This window comes from Drosophila willistoni (assembly GCF_018902025.1).
Source record: "Drosophila willistoni isolate 14030-0811.24 chromosome 2R unlocalized genomic scaffold, UCI_dwil_1.1 Seg200, whole genome shotgun sequence".
In the NCBI taxonomy this organism is placed as follows: Eukaryota; Metazoa; Arthropoda; class Insecta; order Diptera; family Drosophilidae; genus Drosophila; species Drosophila willistoni.
This window is the reverse complement of record NW_025814051.1, coordinates 5,582,098-5,603,340: the sequence shown is the minus strand read 5'-3', so window position 1 is coordinate 5,603,340 and position 21,243 is coordinate 5,582,098. Positions and strand designations below refer to the sequence as shown.

Here is a 21,243-nt window from a genome sequence, read left to right as displayed (position 1 = left end):
AAAAAAATAGATGAAAACTTACGGTTGCTTTCTTTCTCTCTCTCTCTCTCTTTCTCTTTCTCATTATCTCTGATTCAGGGAATATTGTTCACTATTGCTGGCAGCCGGAACTGTGTTTAAGAAGCTCAATTGCACAATAAAAAAAAAAAACATTGATATAGTAGGTATATAGTATGATAGTTATACGCACAAGTATATATCCATACATATATGTATATGAAACGTGGACAAAAAAAGATATATAGAAAAAGGAAAAAGAACAAAAATAATAATCATAATAATGCACAGTAATACAAATAAGTTTACACGGTGACAATAAAATAACGAGACTGATTACTTTTAAACATTTACATAGTTAATTACAATCTTTTGCCTTTCAATGCTCGAAACAGCCATCGATTATTTAAATATTGATATCTAGATGAGTTTTTTTACAGAAAGTCTTTTTCAAAATTGAAGCAAAAAAACAATTGCCAGCATCGTTTGAATTCTTTTAAAAGTTTTCTATGCAAATTCACAAAACGAACAAGTAACAGAAAACTTTAGGCTGCGATTTTTAGTTTCTAAAGCATCAGTCTCATTATACAATATCTACACCTTGTATATAAACATTAAACTTATTGACAATTGTCAACATACCTAAAGAGAGCCTACAGATACAGTGAATTTTGTTTGATTCTTGACAACATTTTAAGGCTAAAGAATAACATTTTTGTTTGTAGGTAAATGAAATTATCAACAAATATTGGTATAAGCAGATATATATGAATATTTGGAAACTCTACAATAATGATAACTATGTATATGTTTGTTATATGCTTGTGTATGTGTGTGTGTGTGTGTTAGCAGAAGTTATACAAAAAGCAGTCCACAATTAAATTAGTGGAAAAACTAAACACAAAATCAAAAGCGAACAATCTAAAGAAATTGTATAATATAGGCGCAATGTGCATGATTAACAATATGACATGGACTGGGTTAGTTTTTGACTGGATAATGTGGATGAGGTATACATATTTTTGTATATATATAGATTAGGTGAGCAGGTGTAGGGATGTGGGGGTGTATTTTGTGTCTCAAAAACTGTTATACATTTGTAAGAAAAAATAGAATAGGCTTAGCTTGTCTTGGCTTTGCTTGGCTTTGGTTTCATTCGGTTTTCAACGGGCATTTGTTGCATTTTCAAGTCATTTACATTTTTCAACTTGCTTGCTCTCGAGCTCCCCTTCCCTCTCTTTCACTCGTTTTCACTCATGAAACAGCAATGGCAACGGCAGACCCAACAATGGCGCCGCCTGAGTCTGAGGCGTCGGCAATTGGGCCCTGGTAAACGCTCTTGCATGCACTTGAGGTGGTGGCTGGGGCTGAGGCTGCGGCGCATGTGTGGTCGGCGCCTGCAACAATCCTGGCAAACATCATCTAAATCTTGGCTGCATTACCTGCAACATATTTGGAGGTCCTGGTAACATAACTCCCATGCCAGGCATAGGCATGGCACCAGCTGGCAAGCCAGGTAAGCCAATTGCTTGCATAGGCAGTAAACCTGTAAGAAATTAAAAAAAAATACAGCTTAAAATCCACTCATCTTTAAATTGTAAAAATATTTTAAAGCAAAAAGCACCATCACGAGGCTTCGTTTATGCCTATACATATTTTCGACAAATTCTGATAATCTAAAAATTTATTTAGAGCAGGTTTAGAAGATTTATAACCGATCTTAATTAAATCCTATTCTTTTAAAGACTCTTCAAGGAAGAGGTTTTTCTTCTATGAATAACTTTACTATGAACTTCTAAAATGTCTAATTTAGCAAGAAATTAAACTTTTCACGTCGTTGAAGCTGAGAAAGCTTGGCTTGACTGCCAAAATGTTAGTATGCTCTCGCTCTCGTTATAAAAAATGTTTGGTAATGGTTAGAAATTAAATTTTACAACTTAAGGAACTCAGAGATGCGTTTGTCTTTACCTCGAAAAGAAAATTATAGCAAAAAATCGTCGAAATCCCCAACAATTTCCCATTTTTATATATAACACTTCCCACACTTATATATAAATTCTTTCGTAACTATTTTTCTAATCAAATTGAGTCAAGGAAATTCAATAATTTGTTTCCTTTTTGTGGCTAATATATTTAAAATTAATTTGCCATCAGAAGATAGTAAGCTTTAACTAAATGTGGCAGGGGGTGGTACTACTCGGCTGTCCAGGAGTGTACATCATAGACTATTAGAAGTGACTAGAGATGGGCGTCGGGATCGGGATTTTCGGGAATCCCGCGGGACCCGAAAACTTTATGGGAATTGGGCGGGATGGGAAAGATTTTCAAAAAACCGGGACGGGACGGGATAAGAGGTCGATCCCGAAATTCCCGCAGGTCCCGGAAAAACTATCGGGACCCAAAAACTACTCGGGACCCAAAAATAAAATGTTCGATAAAACTTTCAGTATCTATCGATATTACTCACTGACTGCAATTTATTAGTAACACGAAATATTACTCGTGCAATATTTCGTGTTTTCCATGTGAAGATGATATTGACGAAGAGGTTAGTAATTATATTAAAGAAACTTAAGAAAAATGTGGATATATTATCTTTTTGGAAGCAGTGCAATGAATTGCCATTATTGCAAATGCTGGCTAGGCAAACTTTAAATGTTCCGACATCCTCTGCGAAAGAGTTTTTTCTACTTCAAGTAGAATTTTGGAAGACAGAAGAACTCGGCTTATTGGAGACAATTTTGAGAAAATATTGTTTTTAAATAAAAATATGGATATATAAAGTAAGAGTTTATTGGAAAAACAAATATATAATTAAAGTAATATGCATATATGAAAAAAAATTTTCGGGAAAATGTCGGGACCCGCGGTCGGGACTGAAAATTTTTCGGGATAACCGGGATGGGAAAAGCAAATTTGATTTCGGGACGGGATGGGACGGGAAGCATTTTCTTTCCCGATCCCATCTCTAGAAGTGACCAAGAACTTCTTATTATTTGATTGAAAACTAATCGATTGGGAATGTCATTTCAGAAACAATTTTTATATTAAAAGTTGGATTGGAATTGTTAAAAATTTTCTAGTTAAAGCAAAATTCAAACCTGACTACAGTATTCTGATGATTGTTATGGTGTTCCACCGAACTCGCGAAAAAGATTAAAAATTCTTAGGGAGAAGAATATTAATTCCTTTGATTGAACTTACCCGCCGGCATGCCAGGTATTCCAGGTGCTGCTGCTGCTCTTAGCATATTCCCTCCTATCAAAGCACCATGTGGTCCTATGGTCATAGTTGGTCGTAACATCGGCTGCATCAATTGCATGTGACCAGGCAATGGCATCTGAATTTATGGATTGAATTTGTTTTGTTTTTTATCGGTAGATGAGAGAAGAAAAGATACAGAAGAAGCATGGGAAAAAGATGATAGAGATAGGATTTAATAAAATTTGGTTTACTTAAAAACTTGATTAAAAGTTTTCCATATATATCGAAGCCATTGTACACAAAAATTAGCTAAGTTTTATATTAAGTATATTAAATTATGTTTTATGTTTGGTTTTTTAATTTTTTTTGTTGTATCATATTAATAGTTTTTTTGGTTTAGATGTGTGAGTGAGTGAGTGAGTGTGTGTATGTTAGTATCAGTGTGGGAGAACTGTTTTTGTGTGTGTGTGGATCATAAACTTTTTGTTGCATCGCATTACACAATATAGATAGGGTAGGTATGTTTATATTTATATATAAATATATATATATATATATATAGATAGGACTTCTCTTTTTCTTTTTGCTGTTGTTCTTGTTCTTGTGGTGGTGGTTCGGCAATACAAAATAAAACAACGGAAAAAAGGATAAACGATGAAACGAATACATAAAAGGAAACGTACTTACAATTCGGAAACTGAACTGACGACCACTTTAGGAGGGATTTATGTTTCGATGTAACAATATATAATAGAAATATACTATACATATACATATATATATGTATATATATATTAATATATGTATGTATGCTTAAAATTTTGTTTGTGTGTGTGTGTGTGAGGCAACTTAAACTAAAAACATATTAAAAATTATATATATAGTAAAGTGAAATTTGAATTAATATGGATTTTAAATTTTACTAACCGATCGAGAGTCGAGAGACAGACAAGATGTACGAGACTTTTGATTTTCAATATTCTTACGATTAAAATATGTTAGTTTTTTTGGTTTTACTTTACTAATTGTAACTTTTTGATTGAATTCACATACATGTATGTATATATATATTTGTTAGGTGTTTGGATGTTTGTGTGTGTGTGTGTGATATAATGAGTGCTTGATAGGCAGTTTAGAAGGGAAAGGTAGGAAATGTGTTATATAAAGGGATAAGCCTATGTACATATCAGTTGAATATAGACAATTTGGATTTGATTATACCAAAATGTAAAAGTTTTGGTTTTTTTTTTATCAAAAAACTTGTAGCTGAAATCATAACATTCTAAAGAATTACAGCAAGTTAGGAGCCCTGAAAAATAAAGGTTTTTCGAAAACTTATCATTTGAAAACTTCTAAATTTTGTTTTATAAGGATTTGTACACATCGTAAAGAAACTTTTAAACGTATTACTAAATTTTGTGCTTTGCAAAACAACAGTTTTAAAAACTTCTACAGCGAATCTTTAGAGTTTTTCTTAAAAAAAAAACACGTTTTTTGTGTGTAATATATCTCTGGAGCGTATCTTGCAAAATGGAAGATACAAACGGAATCCATTAAGGAAATAAACAATCGGAATTAAACATGCTTCAATTAAGCTCTAACAACTATAAATAGTTCAGAAGCCTGACTAAGCATTTCAGACCAATCGGTTAAGCCGTTTTTGAGTAATACTTCCCAATAACTTTTATATGGTTAAACTGGTTAACTAAACGTAATCCATGCATAAGTACGGTAAGATAACAAAAAGGGAAAGTTATGAAATATTGAAATCCTTGATATAGAAATCACTCACCAAAGTTTTGACATGGAAACCTATAGAATATATTTTGGTTTTTTAAAACATTTTAACACAACCGATTATTATTTATTATTATAAATCAATTAAAATGAAGTTACGTTAAACTATATATTTTCTCCCCCAAAGATAGGTAACATTATTCAACTGATTTGAACTTAACCCTTGAAAGTAAGTTGTGTGGAAGCGATTTTTTATACTGCGTATGGGAAACTAAAATAAAAATTAAAAAAATGAATCATAGTTGGTAGAAAAGTTTGGAGGATCGCAAGGAGCAATGCACAGACAGATGGAATATGTATGTATGTGTGGATATATATATAGGAAAACATAAAGTATGGAATAATGATAGATATTATAGGTAATACCATTTATATAGAGATTAAGAGAAAACATTTAGATTATGTTTTTAGGTTTACATATGTATTACATAAATGCGGTGTATGTGTATGTGTGTGTGTGTACATTTTTATGGTCATTTGTTTTTTTTTTTTTTTTTGTTTTGTTTTGGGTGTATATTGTGAAATATGGAATTAATCCATCAACCAATCAATCAATCAACCAACCAACGCAGCAACCATTACGACAAATTCAAATTTTTTTTTTTTTGTTTTGTTTTTAGAAAATTATTGGAAATGTACTTACATGACTTGCAATACATAGATTTTTCACGATATTTTTTTAATTTGATTCTATAATTATAATTCTGTTTTTTTTTTTTTTTTGCAAGGCAGTACGTACTATATATATATATGTATATAAGGAACTTTTCTTCATAAGAAATGATATATATGTAGGTATAAATAAGGAGGATAGAGAGAGAGAGAGTAGTAGTAGTAGTAAGAGTAGTAAAGTAGTAGGAGTAGAGAGGAGGAGCATGTGAAGGAGGAACAGACTTAAACTACATTTAATTTACTTGCATAGGAAGATTGTTGTTTTTTGGACTTTAATTTGGCATTTACTTATCTTGATGGTTTCTTACTTTTTGTGTAAATTTTGGATATAAATATATTATGGATAGTTTTGAACTAATGTGAGAGAAAGAAAAACTGTACAAAAGATACATACTGTAGTAACAGACCTGTCACTGCAATTTGGTTTTACCAACACTGAAAACTGCACACTTCTCTGTACTGCAATTGTAACGGGGGGTGTTATATAACTTTGTTCAATTAAATTTTTGTCTCTTTTTTTCGGTTTTTGTTTTTATTTTTAAAGGTTTTTTCTAACTACCAAAGTGATTAGGTGAAATGTGGTTGTAGCGCTCAATTGAGATCAGTTATGACAGAGAAAAAATTCGATTTTTGTTTTAACGAGAGTTTGTTAACAATTTTTTAAAAAGTACAAATAGAAAATTCCCGTTATTGTAATAGACTCATCTAATAATTTAACAAAAGCTTACAACTAGTTTAATACTTTTTAAGACTCAAAATTTGTGGGTAAGAAGTCTGTCAAGAATTTTTTATAATTATTTACATTTGGTGACCCCGACGTTTTCAGTTTAAGTTGTATTTAATGAAAATTTCAAGAACATTTTTAAACCTTTAAATTTTAACAGAAGCAATTATGTATGTTGTAGCTAAAAAGTTTTAAAATTTCTTTAATTTTGGTGACCCCGACGCATGACAGTATTATAATTTGGTTTGTATATTAAACAAGCTTTATTTTAACTGGTACTTGCTTGGAAATGGAAATATTTTAATTGAAAAAGAAAAGTGTAATATCCACATATTATATTTCTTTGTTTATATCTTTAAAAAATACTTTAGTTGGTCAAAAACGCTTAATTTCATTTGAAATTAACTAGAATTAACAATAGAATAAGAAAATTTTACAATGAAAAATCATAGTTTTACATCAATTTAAATATGTATATCGGTTGTTTTCTATTTGTACTTTTCGTTATTGCTATGGTAGTCACATTTGGTCAAACATAATTTCAGTTTTTCCACTAAGTTTTAATAGTTGATGATTTTTCGTTTTTGGTGAAAAAGTGTTTTATTTTTTTTTTAGTGTTTAACTTTATTTAAAGCTAGCTTGAATAGAAGCTAAAGCTAAAAGTGAGTGTATTTATATAGACTAACCGTTGGCTAAAATGTATGAATTTTTGGCATGAACTAAATGATAAGATGATGAACATGATGAAGCAAAATAGTTCTAGTCTACAAAATCACCTATATTTTTTGTTTTCAACTATTTTTTTTTTTTGGCTGGTCGTTGGGTTTTTTTCGATTTCATTTCATTTTTAGATTTTTCTTTGTCATTTTCCTCTCTATTTTGGGGGGGGAGACAACAAAATGCAGTTGGTTGCTCTGCATTTAGTTAAGATTTCTCTTCTTTCATTTTGGTTGGAAATTGTTGGATATAGGCAATATGTATATATATATATAATTGGGTATATCGATTAAATTAGAGACTTACCATGCCCAATGCAGCTGCTGCAGCAGCGCCAGGATTTCCGGGCTGCCTCACAGCCTGTAAACGTTGAAACATTACAGCCCGATTAAGATCTTCCAATTGTTTGGCTTGCTGCTGTTGCTGTTGACTAATTGCCACTTGTTGTTGTTGTTGCTGCTGTTGATGTTGTTGTTGCTGCTGCTGTTGGTGTTGTTGTTGCTGTTGCTGGGCGGCCACTGCATGGGCCACCTGGGCAGCTGCCTGCACCTGGGCATGAACTGCCTGTGCTTGAGCCTGGGCTTGATGAACTGCCTGCGCCTGTGCCTGGGCCTGGGCAACGGCCACTAAGGCGGCAGTCTGTAACAAAGAAGAAAACAAAAAGGAAAACAAAAATTGTTGGGGTTTGCACAAATATATATTTTGCTTTTAAAAGTAAATTCAGTAACAGTCCACACTGAACGACACGCACACACAAAAAGAAAGCCTAACTTCTTCAAAAATGTTTCCTAAATCATTTAAAGTTTCAAAAATAGTTCAAAAGATTTTAGTTTTAGAGGCTTGTATTAAAAGGTCGTTTTTAATCTCTATTAAAGATTTTTAAATGCTTGGAATAGTCCTTTTGGCGGTGAATTGGGAGTATTATCCGAAAAGTTTGTTTTTAGGCGATCGCGACGTGTGATTTTAAAATTTCAGAATTTTTCAAGAACTTAAACTTTTTGCTTTGCTTATTTTTTTTACATTTTAAATAAAAAATATGTCCTTTACTTTTTTTAGTAAAGACGAATTTGTCTATAAACAAATTTATCAAAAATTAAATTTAGGACATTTTTGAAAACCTTTGATGAATCTAAATTGAAAGATTGTCAAATTGTAAAAGAAGTTTATATATCAGCTTTATCTAAAGATTTCTTACATTCTCATCCAAGAGAAAGTTGGAGTGCATGTGTGTGTGTGTGTGTAGATAACTTTCTATATAAATCAAATTAAGACAGAAGATGCAGAATGAGGTGGAGAAGAAAGACAAGCAGCAGCAGGAAGATGAAAGGACCACTTGGCGGACCTTTTTCGAGTCTTCGATTATAAATTTTTGTTTTTTTGTTTTGTATTAAATTGAAAACCGCTGTGTTTCGTTTTTGTTGCCATTATTATTATTATTATTATTCTTTTGTAAGTATTTTTCTTTTTTAATTAATTAAAAAAATTGTACAGACATATAATCAATACTATATGCTAAAAAAATTGGATTCAATGGATTCTTATAAAAATGGTTTTCCTTGTGGTTTCCGTTTCTCTGATTCTTCCTTAATTTCTCTTTCTTACTTTCTTTCTAAATTGTATCTGTGGGATCTCATTTTGCTCATGGTAAATGTAAAAAATGTTTGCCCAAAAAACAAAAAACAAATTTGTAGTTCAATGAATATATATATAGATATATATGTGTATATAAAATGGAATTCTTGTCGTTTTTCTCATTTCTTGGGGGCAAAAACAAAAAATGCAAACAGAAACGTAAATCTCTTTTGTTTCTTTTCGTTTTGTTTTGTTTTGTCCAAGTCCGTGTCCTTTCATTCTGTCCTTTCGTCTCCTTCTCTTTTCTCTTTCGTCTGCTCATTTATATTGACTATGGTTTCTATAACTATGATAAGAACTCACTTCCTGGGCCTTGGAGATGGCTGATGAGACGGCTATCGCATTGGCGGCAGCCGCAGCAGCAGCTGCCGCAGCCGCATTGCCACTGCTGCTTGTGCTGCCCGTGGGTGATGACAACAATCCCGTGGATAGTGATGGAGGCGGCGGTGTTAGAGGCATTGTCGTTGTGGAGCCACCAGCAGTAATGGCTCCATTATTGGTCGGACTATTCGCCGATGTTGCATCCTTTTTGCCGCTAGCTGCACTTGCAGCTGCTGCCGTTGCCATAGCCGTAGCAGCAGCTGCCGCTGCCATAGCAGCCGCTACACGTGCCTGATATTTAGGCTGACGAGCACGCAATTCCTCTAAACTAGCATCATCCGGGGGATGCATTATTTTTGTGCTTATCGCTGCAGCAGCCACACCTCCAGCGGCTGGAGCCGGTGGTCTACCACCGCCGCCTTGTTGCTGCTGTTGATGTGGATTCTGCTGGTGTTGCTGCTGGGCATCGAGCGGGCCATTCGGTTGTGCATTTAATGCACCGCCTCCTGCCTGGTTAGTAGTGGGTGGAGCACTTATTGTGGCATTACTGTAAGAATAAAAGAATGGGGAATATTAAATCATCATGAGTAGGGAATGCTATACACAAAAAGACACCAAAATATAACTCCTTAAAACTAAATTGATCAGTATAACTAAATTGTTAGACATTTTAAAAACTAATGACATCAAAAATGTTAAGCACTTATCTAACGCTTTTCTAATCATTTTTACTGCAAGTAAATCATTGTTATAAATAAAGATAACGTTTACAACATGTTCTTTGGTTACAAAAGGGAACATGATTGCATTTCGCTAGATTACAAAATGCTCGTAGGGAAAGAACGTGGCCGAATTTGGATAAGAAATATATAATAATAGCAGTTGAAATTAATTAATATTAATCATCTTATTAAACTGAAGTCATTTTTAGAATCTATAAATTCAGTTAAGATATTTTACACAGATAAACCTAATAATTCACTATTTCTAAACATTAATACTTTGAATTTTCATGAGAACAAAGAGGTATATATTATAATGGATAAGCCATGGTTGAAGCCATGATTGAATTACGTTGGTAAAAGAGTTTCCTACTCAAAAAAGATCAACAAGGATCAAAAAATACTTAAAACTCAAAGTATTTTGTGTATAATAAAGAAAAATAGTTAAGAAAAGATCAAAAAATTTGAAATCTTTAAGAAGCAAACAAAAAACAAAAAAGCGAAGAATATGCTCAACATTTTGGAACTTGTTTTAGAGATTGACCCCCCAAAAAACACTTTGCGACGCGCACCTGTAGGCCGGAAACGTGGGCTTTTGTTGTTGCTGCTGTTGCTGTTGTTGTTGCTGCTGCTGCTGTTGAGCCATATGGGCAGCGGCGGCAGCGGCATGGTGATGATGAGCAGCTGCTGCAGCCGCTGCTGAGGTAGTTGCCATTGCAGCCGGGAATAGAGGTCGCGGTGGCATCATATGTGGCGGCATCATTTGTACCGGATACGGAGGCAACGGTGGCATAAGTCCATGCATCATGCCCATGCCACCATATTGTCCAAGCATATGCGGCGGTGGCATCATATTGGGAGGCATCATCATAGGAGGAGGCACTGACATGGAATCTGAAAAATGAAAACTTGTACACAAGTCCGTTCTAGTTTCCAAATATATGTACTTACAATCAATTTTCTTGCTTTTGGCAGCTGGCTCATCATCATCGGAATCAGATTTGCCACCATTTTTCTGTTTCTCATGATCCCGCAAATCTTCTGCCGGTATGCCATCCATACCAAAGATTTCAATTTCAATATTGGATCGATTCGGTAAGGAATTTGGCACTTTGTCCACCGTCTCCTTATGCACCTGCATACAATGAATAGACAATCCGGGACCCGTATACAATTTCTTATGGCATATGTGGCATTTGAAGTGCTTGGCCTTTTGATGTTGTACCAAAATTTTCTCATCATCGAATTCTCGATTGCAATACCTAAAAAGTGGGGCAAAACAAAATAAAAGTGACGCGAAAACGCGGCAAAATTGATCGAGTTAAGGGGAAAACCAACACATTTGCATTATTTATATATTTTTCCCTCGCAAAATTATATAAAATTCTAATTCATTCCCTGCCTAATGTGTAGATACTTTTTTTCTCTTCATCTGCTTCTTCTTCCACACTATTATCCGCTCCGCACCGCCACCCCCACACACCAATTTTAGAAGCAGCGGCTGCGGCGGCACATGCTGAAATTTTATATTAATTGCGTGTCGCTTTTTGTTTTGTTTTTGAAAAGGATACCAGCACCAGGGTTTGGAGGCCTTCTTCTTCTTGCGTCCCATATTTAGATTTAAGTTTTATCACTTGAATTTGACAACTGAACAAAATTTTACAATTTTTTTTGCTCGAAGCAGCAATGAAAATTTTTTTATTCTGTAACGTGAGCGTCGTGAGAAAACAAAATGGAGAATCACGACTAGAGAGGAGAAATTTGTGTAACTAAAGAAATATGCGCATATATATCGATATTTGAAAATATTTCTCTTGACATTTACAATGGTAAGAATTGTTGTTTAAATCTTATATAGTATCTAAATGATTTCCAAACAAGCTTAAATCACATTTTTAATTATTCTTCATTTACACTTTCCCAAATATTTTACATATACTTTGCATTGTGTTTAATCTCGTTAAGCTATTGTACTTCTAAAATATTAAGTAAAATATGTATTAATCAATCAATCTGTTATTTTCGTAATTTCAAGTATTTTGACATGCGTGGTTCTAGAAAATTCAAAACAATTCAAATGGAAATTGTGAAAGAAAGGTTAAATTATATAAAATACCGATACTTTAGGCGATTATTATGCCACATAGAAATGTTTTCTTTTACATCACTAAGTCCGAAATTGCCATCTCAAATCAGCAGTGTTGCCACACTAGTTTTTTTTCACGCCAAACTCCAATTTGACCGGCATTTAATAAGTAAAAATAAATATAAATGGCAGATAAAAAAGTAAAAATTTGAACCCCAAATAAGACTCCAAACCACTACAACATTTTCTGTTACACTTTCAACAGGTTGGCGGAAATGACGGCAACAAGGAGAAGCGACGCAAAGAATCCATTTTGGATCTATCCAAATATTTGGAGAAACAGATTCGCGTGAAATTCGCTGGAGGTCGTGAAGCATCCGGAATTCTTAAGGGTTACGATGCGTTGTTGAATCTGGTACTGGACAATACTGTGGAATATCTACGCGATTCAGATGAACCCTACAAACTAACCGAGGACTCCACACGGAGTCTGGGCTTGGTGGTATGTCGTGGCACTGCTTTGGTGTTAATATGTCCCCAAGATGGTGTGGAAAGCATTGCCAATCCGTTTATAACGCAGTGAGGAGACGATCTTTTAGGCTAAGATTTTTGATTTAAATATATAATTTAAAATATTGGAAAACAAACGTTGGGAGTACAAATAAATCAAAGAAAAATCGCCGTTTTGCGCCAATTTCAATTAAAAGAACCTTAAAGACTTCTCCTCCATTCAAGGCCAAACTACTTAACGACGCTTTTTCCCTTTGTACACCTAATACAAATAACATATATATAAATACATTTAATTTAGTTTCTAAGCTCAGTCCAGGCCGAATTCGTTACGTATCCAAGGATATTGTGCTGGACACGTCATGCATGTATAGAAATAACGATCCTCCTGCAGGACACGACTCCGCACCTTGCATACATTCGGAATCTGACAGACTTGCTCCTGGACATCCAATTGTTTTGGTTCACATTGCCAAGGAGCAAAATGATGCAATTGATTACTTGGTGTAGGCTGACGCATCCATTCAATGGCCTGTTGATTGGTCACAAAATACACATCCGGCACTTTTTGTAGATCCTCCAGGAATTTCTGTAACATATAAGCAATGGAATTTAATATTGGCATTAGGCAAGTGCCGCAGGACTCTTTACTCACCAAGAAGGCATTGAGATAATCAATTTTCTTAAACCATGTCGAATGGAAATATAAACCAAATGGCGCACGATTACTAAGATAATGTCTCTTGAAATTATGCGTCAACATGCGATAGACATCCTCGCCACTTAAATGGGGTGGACAACTATCTACCATACCGCACATATATTCACCGGCTTCCAATTGATTCATTACCAATTCCCATATCCCCGGATAACTACGCGATGGGCAATTCTGATTAACTCCCGTGCAACTATGCGGCATTTTGTAGTCCAATGTATATGGCCAGAGTGGAGGATTTGAGTGTGGTGCCATCATGGATGCATCATAGGTGAAACCGAATTCTTTCATCATCAAGAATTGACGATTCCAGCCAACACGTAGGAACGGAACTCGCATTCCTCGTATCTCTTCCATGCGTACGGCTGCAAATTTATTAATTATATTCGCCTGACCCACCATTTCGTCAAACCAATCCTCAATGGTGGCATTCTTAGACCACCACATCTCGGGACCACGATGCCTAGAAGCAAACTTCAAGGATTAACTCTTCTAACTAATAAATTTCCAAAACACTCACGTAACCGAATGCACTGCAATCTCGTGTCCATCGTTCCATAGCTTCTGCACATATTGATAATTAGTATAAGGATGTGATACATAAAATGTTCCCTTGATCGGGCAACCGTTTGGATTCCGTCGATTTTGGGTGAATAGAACTTTGGAAAACAATTCCCAATTATCATGATTGATGGCATCATCGAAGGTCAGTAGAATCATTTGTGGCACAGTTTGGGTCTGCAGATTGCCAGGAATCTGTGTGCCATCCTTTGAGCAAAAACAATGCGGTAATTGACATTTTCTTGGATCACAAGCACCAGCTGCATTCGGATCATGCTCGACATCACACCAGCCCTCATCGGAACCATCAGGACAATCGACGGAGCCATCACAGAAATACTCTTGGGGCAGACAAGTGCCATCGGCACAACCCAATTGCAAATCATCGGCACAATCTGCCATTTCCAGTAGGGGTTTGGGTGCTGCCGTCTCTGCACTCACATCACAATTATCCACATTTGCCTTGAAATCGCATATCTGACGCACAACATCGAAGAGCAGACCCTCCGAGCACTTAAATTCAAAAACTTCGCCGTCCAAGCATAGGAAATATTTCGCACATTCACTATTCGTCCAGATCTTGTGGACCGGTCGATTGGGATTGCGATAGAAACGCGAATCTTGAATGCAGGCGGCATCAGTCGATGCTGAGCGACGATGACGACGACTATGAATGCTGTGACCATGTTGGTATGCCGTTGGCGTTGTCTGGTTTTGGTTTTGGCCGACTCCGAATCCAACGTTATTGTCTGCAAGTTAGAGGCAGGTCGGGTAATTAACAGAAAAACTTAATTAAGGCGTTGACCCAAAAATACAACAGAAAAATGCACATGTCAACCCGAAATTAAATATTGTTGGATTGCGCCAAAACTGAAAGAAAAACACGCATGACTAGAGAAAACTTCAGGGGCGGGATCTAGGTAAAGGCTTGACGGGGTAAAATCTGTCATTATGATGAAAAATCCGTCATTAATAGTAGAATTTTAGCAATTAAAAAGGTCAAATATCGTTCTTTTGGGAGCAAAAATATTTCAAATATAAATACTCCGCCACCTACGAGGATCGTCCAGTGGGGACAATAGGGTCCATAGCTTTGAAAAGTTGCATCTTGGTTCCCTAAATCAACTAGAAAATTGTTTAGAAATCTTTGTTAAAACCATAAATACGTTATATTATAGTAATTGTCTTTCTAGAGGATTTTTAAATTAGTTTTTAAGGGCCCTTAATGAAAGGTTTTGTCTGCTATAAGGTATTAAAATGTTTATCCCATAACTTCTTCTTCTTTTCAATCACTAAATAATGTTTTTGCAACGTTCTGTAAGCAATTATTTTGAGTCTCTTTAGCACAAGTTTTAAATGGTTTCAATTTAAATATCAGTTCTTTTTAGTTTCCTAAGGAGTTATCTTAGCAAGAGGCAAATTTTGATAAATAAGTGGGTCACCGGTTTTAGTAAGTTTTCGGTTAATCATTTGGTTAGTTAATTTAAGATTTTTATTAAGCTTCAATGAGCTTATCTTTGTTCTAAATTAAGGATCTAACATAACGTTTTTCGATCTAGAAGATCTGCTTAAACGCGTTTGTCGTAATCTTGTCTAACGGTTTACATTAACGATATTCTTATTCGAGGATCTTCCATAACGTTATTCCAACTCAAAGAAATGTCTAAGTGTATTTTTTTTTACGAACTTTGACCAACTTAAAGTTTTCCAACTCAAAGAAATGTTTAAGTGTGTGTGTTTTTTTTACGAACTTTGACCAATTAAAATGTTTTGATTAATTTTAGTTAATGACATTCCCTTGGCTACGCCCCTGAGCACCCTGTGTGTACCACATTTTGTGGCAGCGTAAAAATTCAATTGAGTTTGCATCACTTTTTGAATTGGTCGTAACTCAAACGATTGGGCAAGTCCACAAAAAATAAGAGAGAAGAAAAAAACGCGCGTGTGCAAGATGAGGGAGATCAGATCTGAAGATATGTCTGAAGAGATTGCGTGTATATCTCCATCTCTAGTGTGAGTTGTCGTTGTAGTTGTTGTTGTTGTTGCATTTAGAAAGTAAATTTATTATTTTTCCAAGTTTCAGCAGGTCAGGAAAATTTCAGCAACTGTCATTGGCGGGTTCAATGCACACCATAGTCTTTTAAAAAGTCTACAGCTTGACGTTTTGTCGTTTTGTTTTTGTTGGAAGGCTCGAACCTGGTCTATTATATAACAGATCAACACAACTTTCACACCCAACAAGACAAGACACGCACCCAATCGACAGAAAACCGAAAATAAAAGAAATATATACGAACACATTGTCAACCATGGGAGAAATTACCAATGCTAAAAGCATCCAACGAAGAAGCCGACATAATCGCCAACATGACGGCCATAATAATGAGTTGACCAAAATTTCGCACTGATAACGACCATGGCCAAGCTGCAGATAGAGGAGGAGGAGGTGATGGTCGGATATGATGATGATGGTTTAGCTTGCCGGAAGCCGCGACCTTGACTGTGAAACCAGTTTGGTGGCAATTATCATTTTCCCTGGGGCAAAGCATTTTTCTTTTGCCCGATTTCCAGTTTGCGTGTCGCAACGTTTGAATTGGAAGTTGGAAGTCGGAAGACGAAGTCGTCGATTTGAAATTTTCGCGTTAACCGCACCGAGCTGAAGACAATTGGTAACTGAAGTCCGAGCCAAGATGCACAGACGTCTATATATGTACATAGTCACAGAGAAAAAGAGAGAGCCGCTGCATTAGAGAAAGCTTTTAAGAGACTATTTTTTTGAGAAAAGTTAGAGAGTCTCTAAAACTATAAGGAAAATTATAACAAATATGAAAAGTATATGAAAAATATCGAAAATACGGTTTTTAAGTTGCTAAATCCGATTTAGTTTTTAAAATCGACGTTAATTTTAATTCGTAATGTTTACAATTTTCCATTAAAAACCACTTTTTTATAAAAGATTTTGAAATGGAGAATATATGCATATATATACCTACTTTATTTCAGGAAAATATACAATAAAAAGTAAAATAAAAAATGTAAATTCAATAATTTAGAGATGTTTTAATTTTAATTTCACAAAAAAAATTGTTTATATCAGCGATGAATAGTATTTATTTTTAACTTTAAGCTACAACGGTTTTCGTTTCTGCAGAACAAAGTGCTAGTTCATTTGGCATATTTATTTTAAAATAAAACTATTGGCGCGTAAAAGTGTGAACGGCTCTTGAACTCCCAAGTACCATCTCTAATAACTATCGCCAATTACAGACAACATCAACCAGGTGGCAACTCTTGACCATGAACAGCTGGTGAGCCAGCCGGTTCGGTTTGTTATTCAACCAAAAAAATAGAAGGCTTTGAAAATCATGGATTTTCTAACCAAAGTGTGGGCCAAAGAGGCAACCACAACAACTGAGAAGCCGCCCATAGAAGCACCCACACCCGCAGAGGCTAAGAAGGAATCACCAACGGAAGGTCAGGAGAAAAATATCCCACCGAAAGAGACCAAGGATTGGGGTTATGATCTGTACCCAGAGCGTCGTGGTGAAAGCTTTAAACCCAAATGGACTCGCGTCCTGTTTGGCATGGAGGGTCAGGAGAACATCGATCGTTTCAAATGCGAACAGAATGTCTATTGGTGCGTCAAAAATGGTCCACTTGTCAAATTAATGATGGGCGCCCTTAAGAGTTCCGGTTGTCCCATCGATTTGCGGCGTCACATCTCGTGCGAAGTTTGCGATCCCAGTGTCACTGGTGGCTATGATCCAACTCTAAATCAAATTGTTGTCTGTCAGAATATGGCGAAAAACAAAAGCATGGTTCATGGCGTTCTAACCCATGAAATGATACACATGTTTGATTATTGCAATAACGAATTAGATTTCCGTAATGTCGATCATTTGGCCTGCACAGAGATAAGAGCAGCCAATTTGGCTCATTGTTCATTTTTAAGTGCCATGTTCCAGGGCGATGCGTCGCCATTTAATATCAAAGAGGCCCATCAGGTTAGTAGATTCCCCCCCTCTAATAATACGATCTATTAATGATTTCATATATTTTTTTAGAATTGTGTCAAGAGCAAGGCCTTGGCCTCTGTTCTAGCTGTGCGTAATATTACCAAGGAGGATGCCATTGCAGCCGTGGAGCGTGTCTTTCCCAAATGCTATGCCGATTTAGAACCAATTGGTAGAAGAATTCGTCGAAATTCTACAGATCAACAGAAGGCCTACATGGAGGCACCCATGTATGGCTACGATGTTTATTAGCAATCGTTGTTTTCCTTTCCTTCTATTTGGTTATTTAGTTTTAAATTAAAACAAATAAAACCAACAAAAATCAAGTATTTGACACATTTTATAAAAAAATTTCAAGGTTTTCGTATTATAACGTGTTTAATCAGCATCATAGCAACAATTATTATTCACAGAAAAATGTATTGGGAAATCAATGGATTGTATCTTCTCTGATATATTGATTCTTATTGTGTCATTTGTATGGATAAATAGGTTGATAAAACTTGTGTAAAATTGGCGAAAAATTGGATACCAATTTATAAAGAAGTTGTTGATTTAGATTAAGCAAGACCAGAGATTCTCAGAAGAACGAATATATCGTTTTCTAGCATGAACAAGAATTCCCAATATAGAACGAATATTACGATATTGAATATGAAATTTACGAAATTGTAGAAAAGACTAACAGGAACATTATTAGAAGTTAATTATTTAAGCATTGCATGAATAATTTTCAAAAGCTCAGGAGAGACATTTGGATTTATACTTCACTCGTTCGAATGAGTTTTTACTGGCTTTTCACAGCTTTAGGAACAAATGATTTTAAAATCCGAAAAGTACTTGGTATTCAATGAATTAGTATTCAGTTTTTATACCCTTGCAGAGGGTATTATAAAATTGGTCAGATGTTTGTAACGCACAGAAGGAGACGTTTCCGACCCCATAAAGTATATATATTCTTGATCAGCATGAGAAGCTGAGTTGATATAGCCATGTCCGTCTGTCCGTCCGTCTGTGCGTATGCGTTTTACTCAGCCGTCTTAAGAGCTATCGGTCTTAAATTTTGTTTCGGGGTTTTTTATTACCCGGGAAAAATAAAGTATGAAATTCATAAGGATCGGACCACTATATCATATAGCTCTAGAAGAACTAGAAGAAACATTTTCATAAAAATCGGAGTATGCTATGAAATTTACATATGTGATAATATTGGATATAAAACCCCAGATCCCAAAATATGAATGTGATCGGATAAATATAACACACACAGACGCAACGCTACATGAACTGTATGTGTATGCGTGCGTTGCTTTGCTTTGGGAATAAGGGAAGAAGAAGAACAAATTGTAAAATAGAGAGTAAAATTGTTTTGTTTGTATATTGATGAATTGAGTTGCAGAAAACAAATTTTGAACATGTAAAATTATTATTACCAAGGACTGCAAGGGTATATAAACTTCGGCATAGCCGATGTTAGCTTCTTTGATATTTTTTTACATTAAAATAAAAAATATGTGAATAAATCGTCTTCCGAAGTATTTTCTGTCAAATTAAAGAGCTTGAAGTGCAGTCCTTCGAGGGTCCGGGTTCAGGTTTTAGGGCAGTGTATGAATGTAGTTTTTGTCCCTAGTTGATATTTCTTGTAAAAAATAGTTTGGTTAATAGTTTCAACTAAATCCTATACTGATGATAATAATAATATTTCGTTACTTATCAAGTATTTCCTTACAAATCACTTAAAGTAAGAAAGAAGTAAGATTATTTTAAACTATAATTAATATTTCCGAATACAAGTTAGAGTTCAAATTGGTTTTGTAGACGGATGAATCCAATTCCATTATATAGCTTTTTGGTTTGACTCACAAATACCAGGAGTATAACATGCTTTTTATGAAACAAACAGAGTTCATAGAGTTATTTGCTTTATGCATGTACTTATGTATCTTTGAGAATCAGTTTTCTGATCGTAGAACTTGCCACTTATAAATTTTTAATGTGGACATTTGTCAAATGCTGAGGCTCAAACCTATTTATTTGTCCATGGGTGAGTATATTCATGTAATTCCCTGGTATATATACCAAAAGATCCATTAAGCGCAATTATTCTTAATGTTTAAAAAGAGAATATACATATCAAGAAAAGTATGTACATATAGAGGTAATCAATTTGCATATATTTATTTTGAAATAAATAAGTTGATACCATAAAATATAAAACATTATTTTTAACGATCATTGTTTAGGATTTAGTTAATCGAAGCAAATAATAATAATTCAAATATTACTTATGGGTTTTCCCTTTTTTGATATGGATGAAAATCGACGATTTTATTTGAGTTTTCATCATGACAAAAATAAGTGTGTTTAATTAATTATAACAAATGACTTGGACATTAATTAAATTAAGTTTGTCATTATACCTATGGAAATTTACCAGTTTAATATATTTTATAAATCTTCTATAAAAGAACTAAATGATGCAGAGTTCTGTTTAGTTTAGTTTAAACTGTAGCATCATGGAGGATTGTGAGATTCTTGGCATTATACTGGATTTTATTGGCGATGTGCTATTCGGCTGTAAGTTAGAGGATATAGGAGAAGAGTTGGATAAGTAATCGAAACATATAGTAAAAAACTATTGATATGTAATAAAAATTTCATATTTATATAGCTGATAGCTCAGATTATGATTATGATTCAACGAGCACCTCAAATTATGGCTAAAAGGTCCAAGAAAACAAAAGGAACCAATGCCAAAATCAAGTTCCATTGAAGTCTGGGATATTGATTTTTGATGGAATTTGTAAGTATATGAGATTCTTTTGCAAAAGATTATATTACATTTTATCTTCTTCTTACAGCTTATAATAAAATGTAAAGTTTTCTTTCGTAATTCAATAAAAATTATGATATGACATGAGCATCAATACTATTTCAATAGACTTTGGAATTTATATTTTTGAACAATTACAAACTGATGTAATCGGATAATATTTTTTTCTTCTTATAATGAGCGAGTTTTTAAAAGCTTTTCAATAGGTTTTGGCTATTTGACCCAGTTCATATTTCAGTTGTGGCGTTTTTGTCATGGCTCATTAAGTGAAATAAACAAAAAAACAAAATAGAGTCTCAACATTTCGATACCGTGTAGAAAAAGTGAATTTTAGTTGCGTTAACTAAAGACAACTTGAGTATATTAATATAGAGAATAGAGTTACCAAAAAAGAAAACAGATTTATAATCTTAAATTTCCCGCCTATACTTAGGTTAAGAAAGCTATAACCAATGTTAAAAAGTTGACAAATATTTCATTATCATAAATTTTCATGGGTATTCTCATCGTTTATACCTTAGCTTATAAATTTAACTGCCTTTAAAATGATTTTCGATGCGTTTCGGACATTTCTATTGAGTGGTTAGCCATTGAGCTTGTCAGTTGAGTACAAAACGAACAAAGGCAATAATGTTTTGGGATCTATTGGGTGGCATTTTTGAATTCATTATTGGTCTACTATTTCCCAGTAAGTTGCAAGTCATATGGAATTTTTCAAAAAACATACTAAAACTTTATC

The 21,243-nt window shown here is 34.5% G+C and overlaps 5 protein-coding genes across 5 annotated transcripts; 3 read left to right on the top strand and 2 right to left on the bottom strand.

The window, feature by feature from the left end:
- Positions 1–1,049: 1,049 nt before the first annotated feature.
- Positions 1,050–11,498, bottom strand: LOC6643699 (mediator of RNA polymerase II transcription subunit 15). Its single transcript, XM_002066283.4, has 7 exons — positions 11,358–11,498; positions 10,738–11,048; positions 10,359–10,680; positions 9,047–9,611; positions 7,418–7,750; positions 3,202–3,337; positions 1,050–1,543 (listed from the first exon to the last, which is right to left on the bottom strand). The coding sequence occupies exons 1-7, from the start codon at positions 11,396–11,398 to the stop codon at positions 1,416–1,418; spliced, it is 1,836 nt and encodes a 611-aa protein (XP_002066319.3). The 5' UTR covers positions 11,399–11,498; the 3' UTR covers positions 1,050–1,415.
- Positions 11,499–11,979: 481 nt separating this feature from the next.
- LOC6643698 (U6 snRNA-associated Sm-like protein LSm7) lies at positions 11,980–12,581 on the top strand. The gene is made up of 2 exons (XM_002066282.4): positions 11,980–12,072; positions 12,138–12,581. The coding sequence occupies exons 1-2, from the start codon at positions 12,058–12,060 to the stop codon at positions 12,453–12,455; spliced, it is 333 nt and encodes a 110-aa protein (XP_002066318.1). The 5' UTR covers positions 11,980–12,057; the 3' UTR covers positions 12,456–12,581.
- Positions 12,582–12,692: 111 nt separating this feature from the next.
- Positions 12,693–16,207, bottom strand: LOC6643697 (chitin deacetylase 1). Its single transcript, XM_002066281.3, has 4 exons — positions 15,982–16,207; positions 13,618–14,407; positions 13,038–13,560; positions 12,693–12,971 (listed from the first exon to the last, which is right to left on the bottom strand). The coding sequence occupies exons 1-4, from the start codon at positions 16,205–16,207 to the stop codon at positions 12,693–12,695; spliced, it is 1,818 nt and encodes a 605-aa protein (XP_002066317.1).
- Positions 16,208–16,947: 740 nt separating this feature from the next.
- On the top strand, positions 16,948–18,000 carry LOC6643696 (mitochondrial inner membrane protease ATP23 homolog). Its single transcript, XM_002066280.4, has 2 exons — positions 16,948–17,662; positions 17,723–18,000. The coding sequence occupies exons 1-2, from the start codon at positions 17,024–17,026 to the stop codon at positions 17,921–17,923; spliced, it is 840 nt and encodes a 279-aa protein (XP_002066316.1). The 5' UTR covers positions 16,948–17,023; the 3' UTR covers positions 17,924–18,000.
- Positions 18,001–20,187: 2,187 nt separating this feature from the next.
- On the top strand, positions 20,188–20,395 carry LOC111518787. The gene is made up of 2 exons (XM_023176505.1): positions 20,188–20,248; positions 20,343–20,395. Exons 1-2 carry the CDS (start codon positions 20,188–20,190, stop codon positions 20,393–20,395), a joined length of 114 nt encoding a protein of 37 aa, XP_023032273.1.
- Positions 20,396–21,243: the final 848 nt, after the last annotated feature.

What these genes read in the sequence shown, in the direction of transcription:
- LOC6643697 (XM_002066281.3), bottom strand. Translation starts at nt 16,207, where the DNA reads ATGCTTTGCCCCAGGGAAAATGATAATTGCCACCAAACTGGTTTCACA. An exon ending in GTTGGATGCTTTTAGCATTG is followed by an intron (nt 14,408 to 15,981) that starts GTAATTTCTCCC and finishes TCTAACTTGCAG; the next exon opens with ACAATAACGTTGGATTCGGA. An exon ending in ATTGCAGTGCATTCGGTTAC is followed by an intron (nt 13,561 to 13,617) that starts GTGAGTGTTTTG and finishes GTTTGCTTCTAG; the next exon opens with GCATCGTGGTCCCGAGATGT.
- LOC111518787 (XM_023176505.1), top strand. Translation starts at nt 20,188, where the DNA reads ATGGAGGATTGTGAGATTCTTGGCATTATACTGGATTTTATTGGCGAT. An exon ending in TGGCGATGTGCTATTCGGCT is followed by an intron (nt 20,249 to 20,342) that starts GTAAGTTAGAGG and finishes ATATTTATATAG; the next exon opens with CTGATAGCTCAGATTATGAT.
- LOC6643696 (XM_002066280.4), top strand. Translation starts at nt 17,024, where the DNA reads ATGGATTTTCTAACCAAAGTGTGGGCCAAAGAGGCAACCACAACAACT. An exon ending in ATATCAAAGAGGCCCATCAG is followed by an intron (nt 17,663 to 17,722) that starts GTTAGTAGATTC and finishes ATATTTTTTTAG; the next exon opens with AATTGTGTCAAGAGCAAGGC.
- LOC6643699 (XM_002066283.4), bottom strand. Translation starts at nt 11,398, where the DNA reads ATGGGACGCAAGAAGAAGAAGGCCTCCAAACCCTGGTGCTG. An exon ending in CAAAAGCAAGAAAATTGATT is followed by an intron (nt 10,681 to 10,737) that starts GTAAGTACATAT and finishes TTCATTTTTCAG; the next exon opens with ATTCCATGTCAGTGCCTCCT. An exon ending in CCATCTCCAAGGCCCAGGAA is followed by an intron (nt 7,751 to 9,046) that starts GTGAGTTCTTAT and finishes TCTTTGTTACAG; the next exon opens with ACTGCCGCCTTAGTGGCCGT.